This window comes from Ostrea edulis, chromosome 2 (assembly GCF_947568905.1).
Source record: "Ostrea edulis chromosome 2, xbOstEdul1.1, whole genome shotgun sequence".
Lineage (NCBI taxonomy): Eukaryota > Metazoa > Mollusca > Bivalvia > Ostreida > Ostreidae > Ostrea > Ostrea edulis.
Window position 1 is genome coordinate 103,203,329 of NC_079165.1, and position 13,814 is coordinate 103,217,142.

The following is a 13,814-nucleotide window of genomic DNA, read 5'->3' on the forward strand; positions in this document are numbered from 1 at the left end:
AGAAAGACACGTCATGAATTGAAATGAGAACAGCAACCACTTCAAAAACACAGTTGTATTCGCGGACTTAATTGGAGGTCAAGTTGATATATAAATATCAGGAAAAATTTAGGGATTTCTAAAAAATAGATCTATAGTAAATATCAGATATTACGTTTGAAGTGAAATATATAAAAAATCATAGTAACAACATTTAAACAATTCAATGTTGAGAAGTTTGACTCATAAATCGTAATGAATGTATGATTTATCATGCATGTGTGTATTAAGAATTATATTCATAAAAGGAATTTTTAATTGAAAAAAAAGTTAAAGTTATCGGACTGTAATGGGTGACCTTTATGCGCACAAAAAAGGAATCCGAAAATTTTCATTGAAGAAAAAGGATAACCAAAAATAAATCAATAAGATAAATAAATTGAAAAAAAAGTCATTTCAGTCATATGTATAGAATTTCATGAACTGTAAGATGTATGTTTTATGCAATAAAGAATTTGAATTATACATATAAACTTCACGGAAGATACCAGCCCATAGTCTTTGGTCATCCTTACCATATTAAAGGCCAAAGATTAGTTTATCCTCTATATGCATATGATTATTCATTAATTCAAATTAATTTAAATGTTGGTATGCTAAATGGTGCAGTCATCTGTCGTTGTATATTTTCTGAAATCTAAAACTATTGATAATCAATGCAGTTCTTTGACAGATGCGCTCCATGTGGAATCCTGCACTACTTAACACGTGCTGGGGATTGATTTATCCTGATACTAAAATCTCGGAGTAGTATCATAATTAACTTATACCACACTGTGATCTTACAAATTACAAACACTTTTATATCTACTACTAGATGCAAAACTGTAGGTCTCTAGGAGAAAAAGCAAAACGAAACAGTATTAAAACCAGAGAGCTCTGCAGATTAACTCTTTCTGTAAACCTCACATAAACTGCACGACATTTTCCTCGCCTCGCCCGATTTGTTGGCGCAACATCTCCGCAATTTCCACTCGCAACCTCAAGATTTTGATTTCCAGACAATGATAGGCATATATCAACCTCTAATCCATACTGAAAACTCACAGTATTAATGAAGTTTGCCTGTATATGCAGTCCTGTTATGTTGCTAATAAGAACTACATGCATGTTGATAATTATATGTATTCATCTTTCCTGCACTATAGTTTTCGTTATCTGTTCTCTTTAACACAGGTAATTGATATAATATGAGAAAAATTCTAGTACGGTCTTGTCTGTTGAAAATCAGTCCTGGTATCATATAAGATTCTTAAACGTATACAATATTAAAACATCTTCAAACATTCGGAGAACGTCATTTGAACTATGTACAGAAAAAGTTGTGCCGTAAATCGAGGGTTTTTATTATGAAGGAATCCGTAGCCCTTTGGCTGGTCTCCTGAAAACTACAGATTATATGATATATAGACATTTTTCGGAAAATGTCAATAAACAACTGATCAATATAAAAAAAAAAAACCCACACATATAACAAGAGATGTTTGTAAAACACATATGCCCCCATGGTGCAAAATTAAAAAGGGTTATACATCATTTAATTGATAGTAGTATCATCAATTCAAAATATTGAGCAGACAATATCTTCCTATGTCAAGAGTGAATTGACCATGTGACCTAAATATCAATATGGGTCATCTACTCCTTATGCTGTACCAGTGTACCAAGTTTGGTGTCAATCAAGCAAATAATTCTTAAAATATAGGAGACAATATATTACTATGTCCAGTTCAACAATTGACTTTTGACCTCAAAATCAATATGGGTCATCTTCTCCTGAAGATGTACCAGTGTACTAAGTTTGATGTCTGTCAAGCAAAAGGGTTATCAAGATATTGAGTGGACAGTATATTACTATGTTCAGTTTGACCTTTGACCATGTGACCACAAAATCAATAGGAGTCATCTCCTCCTGAATATACACCACTGTACTAAGTTTGATGTCTGTCAAGTAAAGGGTTCTCAAGATATTGAGCGGACAGTGTATTCCAATGTCCAGGTTGACCCTTGACCTTTAAACATGTGAAATCAAAATCAATAGGGATCATTTTCTCCTGAAGATGTACCAGTTTACCAAGTTTGATGTCTGTCAAGCAAAGGGCTCTCAAGATATTGAACGGACAGTATATTCCTATGTCCAGTTTGACCCTTGACCTTTGACCATGTGACCTCAAAATCAATAGGGGTCATCTTCTCCTGAAGACGTACCAGTGTACTAAGTTTGATGTCTGTCAAGCAAAGGGTTCTCAAGATATTGAGCGGACAGTATATTCCTATGTCCAGTTTGACCCTTGACCTTTGACCATGTGACCTCAAAATCAATAGGGGTCATTTTCTCCTTAAGACGTACCAGTGTACCAAGTTTGAGGTCTGTCAAGCAAAGGGTTCTCAAGATATTGAGCGGACAGTATATTCTTAAGTCCAGTTTGACCCTTGACGTTTGACCATGTGACCTCAAAATCAATAGGGGTCATCTTCTCTTGAAGATGTACCAGTGTACCAAGTTTGATGTCTGTCAAGCAAAGGGTTCTCAAGATATTGAGTGGACAGTATATTTCCATGTCTAGTTTGACCCTTGACCTTTGATCATGTGACCTCAAAATCAATAGGAGTCATCTTCCCCTGAAGATATACCAGTGTACTAAGTTTGATGTCTGTCAAGCAAAGGGTTCTCAAGATATTGAGCGGACATTATATCCCTATGTCCAGAGTAGATTGACTCTTGACCTTTTGACCTGAAAAACAATAGGGGTCCTCTTCTACTCATAACAAACCCACATATGAAATATCATTATCATCAAGTGAAAGGTTCTCAAGATATTGAGCGGACAACATGTGGTCTACAGACCGACCGACCGACAGTTGCAAAACAATATGCCCCCTCTTTTTCAAAGGGGGGCATAAAAATTACAATATTGATAGTAGAGTATACATATACAAATACCCTGGAAACACCAAAGGGGGGGGGGGTCACGTGACTAGGAGGAGTGAATCCCCTGTTGATATGTCATGAGTAATTGCAATATCTGGCATACTATATTCAAAATATTCAATATACACCTCGATTTCCATACTTTGAACTTTAAACATGATCTTCCACAAACTATGGTTGATATACTACCTTTGAAAGAAAAGCATCACATATTTCTGTTGTAAACTGTTCTAAGGTCTGCCCTCCCTGGTTTAGTTTACTCCTCATTCCCTGAATTCAATAAAAGTACATGTATACTGTTATATTTGATTTTAGAAAATGTTTTGAAGTATGCCCTTAAAAATATATACATGACAATTGTTAATTATATCATGAAAACGTCCGTGATTCTACTCATTTCTAACGAGATTTCCTTTCATTCACATCGGCTAGTGACACAAATGCGAGGTATCTCTGATATTCAGAAGTTTATTGATAAAACTAGAAGCATTTCCACTAAAGATGCTGACTGAACCTTGTATTCTGGTCATTTACCACTAATCATGATTTCTGAAACACCACAGCAAGGTTAAAAAGCCATCATTGCAAAAATGTTCACCAATAGGATTAATATTTCTCGTCAATTAATTTGACATTTTCATTGTCTACATTATACAACAGGAAGAAACCGCCCCTAGTAACCTTCTGAAAACGTACTGTAAAATACCAATCTGCATAGTGTACATATCGTTCTTATCAGTGAATAATCACCTTCGATGTCGTAATGGCGTAACAGGTATTTGTGCTCATAGAACAGTGGAATTCGCACGAATATTCTACAGACAAAACCCCTGGCTGACGAGTTCGTGTTCTGTCGGAACACAAACAGTAAAATAAAAATAAGTAATAAATACCAAGAGATCAGATGATCAAAAAAAGGGAAAAAATTGTTGTAATAAAGATGGGGTTTTCTTCTTTCTTTCCAAATTATGATATGAATCACGTAATTTAAACTTTTCAAAGATTTTGAGCCAAATTAAAGCGTCTTCTTTCTTGCTTTCTTTTCTTTTTTTTTTAACGTTTCTGCAGTCACATGATCAATGACAAACAATTTTCGTGGTATACAGAATTTTCGTGTAAAATATTAATCGTAATAAAAATCTCCTATTTAATTAAATCACGTGGAATAGTCGCACACTGTGTAAGTAAAATATACATGTACCTTAAAGTTAAAGGCTCTTAGACTAAAATTTATCTGGAATTGTCTTAAACATAGTACTATAATCGACTGTGTCTAATGTTCAAACTAGAGTGACGTAATTTACTAAGAACATGAAGACAGTCCATATAAACGCATTAAATTCTCCAAAGCATTGGTATGTTGTAGACCGAACAGTGATGTACAATGTCGACAACAACAGTTACAAAACATTTTTTTTTTTTCGATCTGTAAACGCAATGTACAAGGCATCGCGTCCAAGATGGAGATGAATTAAATAAAGAATTAATAAAGATTCGCAAATGTGTTTGAAAAGAAACATACGCTCACCAGAAGTGATATGGTTGCACTGAAATGTTGGTCTAACAGGTGTGACGTAGCCATATATTCTAGAAATTGTACTTTATGACTTGTAACATCTTAACGTTATATATCAAATATTTGTCAACATTTAACGAAATACGTGTTTTATTTTCACAAGGGACGTAAAGTCTGTAATGCTGTGGGGAAAACCCTCCTATCTATATCTTAATTTAATTCTTTTCTTAAGAATGGTTTGTGTAGAATACCACTCAGAATGGATTTTATGTTTGAAATAATTAATAAATATTAAATTCTGGTATCACCTTCTTCCAGTCAACAAGCCTCATAAAAATATCCTGATATGAAGAGAAGCGAATTACATAAAGGTACCTGAACAGGTAACCTGTGTGATTCGCTTTTGGTTTGGGCTGTGGTTTGCTGGTTTAAAAAGAACCACGTGTGTAATAATGCAACATTAAAATAACAAAACACCTAAATAAAGCTACCATTAATAAAGAAATGTATAGACAATGGTGATGTAGGGCCTAGTGTACTTTTTTTAAGCGCTGGAAATATTACACAAAGCATACACACGTGTTTCCAATGCTTGATGCCATGGCCGCGTCAAACCCAAGACGTAAACATAGGAATTGATTGCTCCTTCGCCAAACGTTCGGCTTTAGAAGTGAAAATCACGGGTCTTTTGGATATGACCTTAAAAACGGAGGTCTCGTGCCACGGCAGGCATCGGCACGTTAAAGAACCGTGAGCTCACTACTACGGCCCTGAGTCTAAATTTGTGTTGCTTCACCTACAACTGGTGACGTCTCAATATGAGTGAAAAATTCTCGACGGGACTTAAAGCAATCAATCAATCGATCCAGTTTTTGATGAGATATGGGTACGAATAACTTAATTACATTACCCCAATAATATGTGAGAACCACTACATGTATATCAAGTTTTGAAACAATAAACAGCTTCAGCTTACAGTTGTCACTCTTTGACTGTATAGAGTGTCAAGGTCACTCTTAGACTGTGTAGAATGTCAATGTCACTCTTAGACTGTGTAGAGTGTAAAGGTCATTCTTAGACTGTATAAAGTGTCAAGGTCACTCTTAGACTGTGTAGAGTGTAAAGGTCACTCTTAGACTGTATAGAGTGTAAAGGTCACTTTTAGACTGTGTAGAATGTCAAGGTCACTCTTAGACTGTGTAGAATGTCAATGTCACTCTTAGACTGTGTAGAATGTAAAGGTCACTCTTAGACTGTATAGAGTGTCAAGTCACTCTTAGACTGTGTAGAATGTCAAGGTCACACTTAGACTGTGTAGAGTGTCAAGTCACTCTTAGACTGTGTAGAGTGTAAAGGTCACTCTTAGACTGTGTAGAATGTCAAGGTCACTCTTAGAATGTGTAGAATGTCAAGGTCACTCTTAGAATGTGTAGAATGTCAAGGTCACTCTTAGACTGTGTAGAGTGTAAAGGTCACTCTTAGACTGTATAGAGTGTCAAGGATGATGATTAAAAAGAGAAAAATTATTACATACAAACTCCATGAAAGTTTGATACAGTACTCACCCTCTCTAAAGCATAAAAGAGTCCGTCTGGGCCCAAGTTGTACCCTGCCTCTACAATCCTACAACATAGCCAGACAAAAATGTTAGAGAACCCTGCCTCTACAATCCTACAACATAGCCAGACAAAAATGTTAGTTGTACCCTGCCTCTACAATCCTACAACATAGCCAGACAAAAATGTTAGAGATGATAAATCACACATACATTGTACTGTATAACGGAAGCTAGGACTAAACAGTTTAAACTGAACGACACTGTAAAACTAAATGTTACCCAAAACAAGCCATCTATGTAGTATATGTACATACTATAATAGTACAATATTTTTGTCAAGTGAAATCAAATAATGAGGTGTGTAATAATGCAACATTAAAATAGATCAATGTATCATGTAGACATTTTCTAATATATTCATTTTTCAAAGTCAACGCAATAGCAGCACATGAATAGAATGTATGAACTACATGTAATTCTACTTTCACTTTGCATGTCCAACTTAATGAAATGAATACTAATTCTCTTCTTCAAACAGTCTTGCATGTCTGTATAGTCTTACTAGTATATCAATATTTATCATTATAGGTTGCTGGATTTAGAGGCAAAACAAAGCACACAATTTAGACATCATTTATAAACTTTTCTATGCGTACACTCTATCAATTAAGACCGAGTGCTGATATTATAAAATGCATGTATTCATATCATGTGAATCAAACAAACAAGAGTTATTAAGGGTAAAAATGTGCTATCAATTAAAAAACCACTATCATGATCATATTAAATAAGTTTCACGCTACATGTAATTCTAAACTAAATGTGAAACATTAGAAAAGAATCCAAATAAAATCACTATTTGATTTTCAGTCTGATATGTTATTAAATATATTTTAAAAGTACTAACTAATTACAAAATGAACAATGTTAAGCTTTTGTTTTGGTGCAGAAATCTATTTTTCCACACTTTGTGTCAAGGGAAACACGCGTGCATTACTTACGACATAGAGAACTGATCCGTCAGCCCTGTGTATGGACTAGAATGGACAGTCGTGATATGTACTGTATACATGTATTCACAGCAATTTAGCTCAACTGAGCTTTAAGCTTTCAAGATCTTCTCTCATCACTTGTTGTCTCTATTTGTCTGTTAACTTTATACAAATTCAACTTCTTCTCCAGAATTTTAATCAAACTTGCCATACAACATTCTTGGGTAAAGGGGATTCAAAATTGTTCAAACGAAGGGTTACACCCTTTTCAATTAAAAGCAACTGGATTAGAAGACAAAATTTCCTTAAAGAGTGGTCGGAATTGTTCAAACCATGGCCCCCAAGGGTAGGATGAAACCACAATAGGGGATCAAGTGGGGATATAAAGGATAATAATCTAAAAATCTTCTAAAGAACAGGGTCATGATTATTCAAATCAATATGCAAGTATCCTCAAGTAGTGCAGATTCAAGTTGTCCAAATCAAAGCAGCATAATTGGGAACAAAGATTTTTAAAGGAATATACATAAAAAACTTTCAAAATTATTTTTCTCTAAAAAAAAATTGCATGATTAGTCATATCAATATGCAAACATCCTCAGGTAGTGTAGATTTAAGCTTGTTCAAATTATGGCCCTAGGGGTGGGGTGGGGTGGGGTGGGGCCATAATAGGGGACTAAAGCTGATTATGGGAATATACATGGAAAATTTTTTAAAATCGTTTTCTCAAGAGCAACAGAACCATGATTAGTTATATTAATATGCAAGCATCAATAGATAGTGCATATTCAAGTTTGTTCAAATGTTGGCCCCAAGGGGTAAGGTGTGGTTACAATACGGGATAAAAGTTTTTATATGGGGATTTATAGAGAAAAATCTTTAAAGATCTTCTTCTCAACACCACCAGGATCATGATTATTCATATCAATGATTATATGTAAGCATTCTCAGCTTATGTAGATTTTAGTTTATTCAAATCATGGCCCTGGGTGAGGGTGGAGTCACAATTGGGGTTAATGACAATTTTGTTTAACATATAAAAATCATCTTCTCAAAATCAGCAGGGTCATGATTCGTCAAAATCAATATTAAAGCATCCCTGGGTACTACAGATTCAATTTTCTTTAAATCATGGCCCAGGAGTGGGGGATAAGGTGGGGGTAGGATGGAGCTTCAATAAGAAGTTTTATATGGGAATACACATGTACAATATAATCTTGAAATTGTCACTGTTTACATGTATGTACATTAAAATGCAAGCATTTCATTGTAATTCCAACTCATGTCTAACTAGGTTGGCTTTAATGGGGGATCAACATTTAAAAGAATACATTAGAAATTTGAAAAAAAAAATATTTTCAAGAAAAGGAGGGTCACACTAAATCATATCTATATACAAATGTTCTGAATTCAGATTGTGCTTTTCCCCATTGACCTTGGGGTTAACCATAAGGCTAAATTCAAGGATCAAATTTTACACAATAAATGTGGGAGAAAAATCTTTAAAATTCATTTTAAAAAATCTTCTCCAGAACAACAGGCCATGTTTGTCATGTTGATATTGAGGCACCCCCATGTTGTTTAGATTCAAGTTCAGTTAAGTCACACCCCCATTGGGGCTAGGTTGGGGTCATACTACTCACCTGAGTCACCTGGGTTATGCTGTTTTTCAGAAGATTTTTCAAAGGCCTATACCCTTTATAATCCCATGTCAAACTTTGGGATGATTGTGTTGGGGCCCATAGGCCTCTTGTTACAAATCACAGTGCTGATACACATCCTCATTAAAAATCAACATGGCACAAGGAGAATCATCACATTCATAACTAAAGGCATCTTTTTATTTAGAAAAAGTTATTGATTAAAATCAATGAAACAAGATGTGTTTGTGAAACATTGATCGATGCTCATGGAATACTACAAAGTGGAACCAGGTCAAAGGTTAATGTTAAAGACATAAGGTAAAAGATTTTGGTGTCAATGGAAAGGTCCTGCCACAAGAAATATACAACCAAATATGAAAGCTCTACCTCTCATGGTGTAGAAGATATTACTAAGGTTAAAGTTTCTTCTTTAATATAGAGGAAAAAACAAGAATCTAAAGGGACATTACACTTAGCAAAGAACAATTCAATAAAAATAGTAATACTATCACATGGATTCTGTATCTGTATCTGATAATTTTAAAATAGAACTATTTATATGATCATTGGTAACCAGACGATAACTTATCATACATGAATTCACATCATACAAATATTTCAATACGTACTTGCGAGCATCAGTTCGAGTATTAGCTAAGGCTGCTTTTAATTGTTCATTGACAATCTCTGATAGCATCTTGTCCACTTTTCCTGAATTCTGGAAGTCCAAAGAATTAAACAGCATCTCACACAACTTTACATAATCTGAAATGAAAATAATGTCATATTTTGAGGGGTTTGATTAACATCTTCATTACTGTATCCATACATGTATGTTCTAATTGCCCATCAACATTCACACTTTCGTTTTAAATCTTGTATGACCCAGTTGCACGACTGTTAGTTAACTTTAACAATCAGTTTACTTCCCATTAACTCTTACATTTATATAGTGTCAACTAGATGTCAATTGTTAGTTAAACTTCACTCATCTTCGTGAAACTGGGTCCAGGTGTATTTTGAGCAAGAATTCCATTGCAGCTCAACTGTTATTCTCAATAAGATCCAAACAATGTAGAATCAGAATTATGACATCATAAATATAACAATTTGCTGTCAATTTTGGTATCTGGCATAAAATGGCTAATTTTCACACAGTTTTTCATCTAAAAAATATTAAGTGCAATGATATGGCTATTTTCTGGTTTTCCATCAAGAAAATGCCGAGTGCAAACTTTGACAAACTTGATATTTATACCACATATCTATACATGTATGGTTTTCTTTCTAATATGCATATGTGATAGTAGTATTTTTTTTTGTTCAAAGCTGCGCTTAATGTTTTCTAATAGGAGAAATGAGTATTCTAATTAAATACAAGAACAAACTGAAAAACTGTATCACTTTTGATGCTACAGTGTACAGTTTATGTATTCCAAATGACTGTAAAAATTAGACAAATTATCTTAACCCAATCGATTTTACATGTATGACGTGAAAGAAGATTGAGTCATTCTTACAGCTTTGAAATTTTGAGTTTTTACAGGGGCCCAGTAAATATGATATTGTATACAGTCCTGTAAAATAATATATAAATCACTGTTTTACAGGGGCCCAGTAAATCTGTTATTGTATACAGTCTTGTAAAATAATATATAAATCACTGTTTAACAGGGGCCCAGTAAATCTGTTATTGTATACAGCCCTGTAAAATAATACATCAATCACTGTTTTACAGGGCCCCAGTAAATCTGTTATTGTATACAGTCCTGTAAAATAATATACAAATCACTGTTTTACAGGGGCCCAGTAAATCTGTTATTGTATATGGCCCTGCATGTAAAATAATATACAAATCACTGTTTTACTGGGGCTCAGTAAATCTGTTATTGTATACAGTCCTGTAAAATAATATATAAATCACTGTTTAACAGGGGCCCAGTAAATCTGTTATTGTATACAGCCCTGTAAAATAATACATCAATCACTGTTTTACAGGGCCCCAGTAAATCTGTTATTGTATACAGTCCTGTAAAATAATATACAAATCACTGTTTTACAGGGGCCCAGTAAATCTGTTATTGTATACAGTCCTGTAAAATAATACATCAATCACTGTTTTACAGGGCCCCAGTAAATCTGTTATTGTATACAGCCCTGTAAAATAATATATAAATCACTGTTTTACAGGGGCCCAGTAAATCTGTTATTGTATACAGTCTTGTAAAATAATATATAAATCACTGTTTAACAGGGGCCCAGTAAATCTGTTATTGTATACAGCCCTGCATGTAAAATAATATACAAATCACTGTTTTATAGGGGCCCAGTAAATCTGTTATTGTATACAGTCTTGTAAAATAATATATAAATCACTGTTTAACTGGGGCCCAGTAAATCTGTTATTGTATACAGCCCTGCATGTAAAATAATATACAAATCACTGTTTTACAGGGGCCCAGTAAATCTGTTATTGTATACAGTCCTGTAAAATAATATATAAATCACTGTTTAACAGGGGCCCAGTAAATCTGTTATTGTATACAGTCCTGTAAAATGATACATCAATCACTGTTTTACAGGGCCCCAGTAAATCTGTTATTGTATACAGTCCTGTAAAATAATATACAAATTACTGTTTTACAGGGACCCAGTAAACCTGTTATTGTATACAGTCCTGTAAAATAATATACAAATCACTGTTTTCCTGGGGCCCAGTAAATCTGTTATTGTATACAGTCCTGTAAAATAATACATAAATCACTGATTTACAGAGGCCCAGTAAATCAGTTATTGTATATAGTCCTGTAAAATAATATATAAATCACAGTTTTATAGGGGCCCAGTAAATCTGTTATTGTATACAGCCCTGTAAAATAATACATCAATCACTGGTTTACAGGGGCCCAGTAAATCTGTTATTGTATACAGTCCTGTAAAATAATATATAAATCAGTTTTACAGGGGCCCAGTAAATCTGTTATTGTATACAGTCCTGTAAAATAATATATAAATCACTGTTTTACAGAGGCCCAGTAAATCAGTTATTGTATACAGTCCTGTAAAATAATATACAAATCACTGTTTTACAGGGGCCCAGTAAATCAGTTATTGTATACAGTCCTGTAAAATAATATACAAATCACTGTTTTACAGGGGCCCAGTAAATCAGTTATTGTATACAGTCCTGTAAAATAATATACAAATCACTGTTTTACAGGGGCCCAGTAAATCTGTTATTGTATACAGTCCTGTAAAATAATATATAAATCACTGTTTAACAGGGGCCCAGTAAATCTGTTATTGTATACAGCCCTGCATGTAAAATAATATATAAATCACTGTTTAACAGGGGCCCAGTAAATCTGTTATTGTATACAGCCCTGTAAAATAATATATAAATCACTGTTTTACAGGGGCCCAGTTAATCTGTTATTGTATACAGCCCTGTAAAATAATACATCAATCACTGGTTTACAGGGGCCCAGTAAATCTGTTATTGTATACAGTCCTGTAAAATAATATATAAATCACTGTTTTACAGGGGCCCAGTAAATCAGTTATTGTATACAGCCCTGTAAAATAATACATCAATCACTGGTTTACAGGGGCCCAGTAAATCTGTTATTGTATACAGTCCTGTAAAATAATATACAAATCACTATTTTACAGGGGCCCAGTAAATCTGTTATTGTATACAGTCCTGTAAAATAATATATAAATCACTGTTTTACAGGGGCCCAATAAATCTGTTATTGTATACAGTCCTGTAAAATAATACATAAATCACTGTTTTACAGGGGCCCAGTAAATCTGTTATTGTATACAGTCCTGTAAAATAATATATCAATCACTGTTAGTTTCAAGCTAAGAGTACAGTGCATATCACCAACTGCAGACATAAACCAAAGGTACATTGATATTTACCTTGCAAAACACAGCATGTGAAGACACCCGATTTAAAGACATCATATCTAATTGCTTCATAGTCAACACATTCGATCTTCTTGAGGAGTTTGGTTGTAACAGATTGAGGGATGTCCCTGTCAACAGTCAACAAAAACAAACTGGTACAATTAACAAAATCAAAAAACAAACTGGTACATTCATCACTCAACAAAAACAAACTGGTATAGTCAACAAAAAACAAACTGGTACAATTAACAAAATCAAAAAACAAACTGGTACATTCATCACTCAACAAAAACAAACTGGTATAGTCTACAAAAACAAATTGGTATAGTCAACAAAAACAAAAACAAACTGGTATAGTCAACAAAAATAAAAACAAACTGGAATAGTCAACAAAACAAAAACAAACTGGTACACGTATAGTCAACAAAAACAAACTGGTATAGTCAACAAAACAAAAACAAACTGGTATAGTCAACAAAAACAAACTGGTATAGTCAACAAAAACAAACTGGTAGTCAACAAAACAAAAACAAACTGGTACAGTCAACAAAAATAAAATGTTATATACATGTATATAGTCAACAGTCATTTATATATTACTTTAATTCATATATTACTGTATCTATCAGTTAGTAACACCAATTTTCGTTGTTTGCATGATTGGGCAAAAACAAACAAACAAGTGATCTGAATTGCATCCAGTTTTGATATAAGGGGAAAGCACAAATTTCAGTTGTCATGACTGTCCATGAATTCAACTTTCCAACAAATCTTTGTTGCATACAAATACTATACATGTGTATCTTGTTGCACCTTATACTTTTTAAAATAAATGGAACCCATTGTTTGCAAGTAAATGTATCTGTATTTAAGAGTAAATTTAATGCATTTCATTTTTCTTTAAGATTTTTTTTTAGATCATCAACTGATGTTTCCTAGAAGTTCACTATTTCTTTGATTTCAAGAGAGTACACTTTTCTGAATTTATGTATTAAGACTTTAGGTCTGGAGTGGAGTGTTAAAATGTAAATAGATATAATCTTTACAACTGAATTACCATCATTGAAATTCCTGCAGAGCCAAAGTAAATATGAGTATCTTTGGACACTGTGTCCTCTAGAAAATTATAAACACAGACCTACATCTATGACATACCTGCAGAGTGTCTTGATGAGATCTGTGTATGAAGTTCCATTTACACCATACAGCCTTTTACCAA

General features: G+C 33.8%; 1 protein-coding gene across 5 annotated transcripts in view; it reads right to left on the reverse strand.

Moving 5' to 3' along the window:
• Nucleotides 1-13,814, reverse strand: part of LOC125681467 (tubulin polyglutamylase complex subunit 1-like) — a 33,703-nt gene that overhangs the window by 336 nt on the left and 19,553 nt on the right. For 2 of the 5 annotated variants that reach the window (XM_048921587.2, XM_048921584.2), the window contains 6 exons: nt 13,751-13,814; nt 12,608-12,723; nt 9,310-9,445; nt 7,047-7,082; nt 6,053-6,110; nt 3,161-3,241 (listed from right to left, as the gene is read on the reverse strand). In XM_048921587.2, coding sequence (XP_048777544.1) covers nt 3,161-3,241; nt 6,053-6,110; nt 7,047-7,082; nt 9,310-9,445; nt 12,608-12,723; nt 13,751-13,814 — 491 coding nt within the window. Of the gene's footprint in view, nt 1-3,160; nt 3,242-6,052; nt 6,111-6,141; nt 6,208-7,046; nt 7,083-9,309; nt 9,446-12,607; nt 12,724-13,750 lie in introns of those variants that run through there. The other 3 variants (XM_048921585.2, XM_048921588.2, XM_048921590.2) reach the window with 2 other exon arrangements.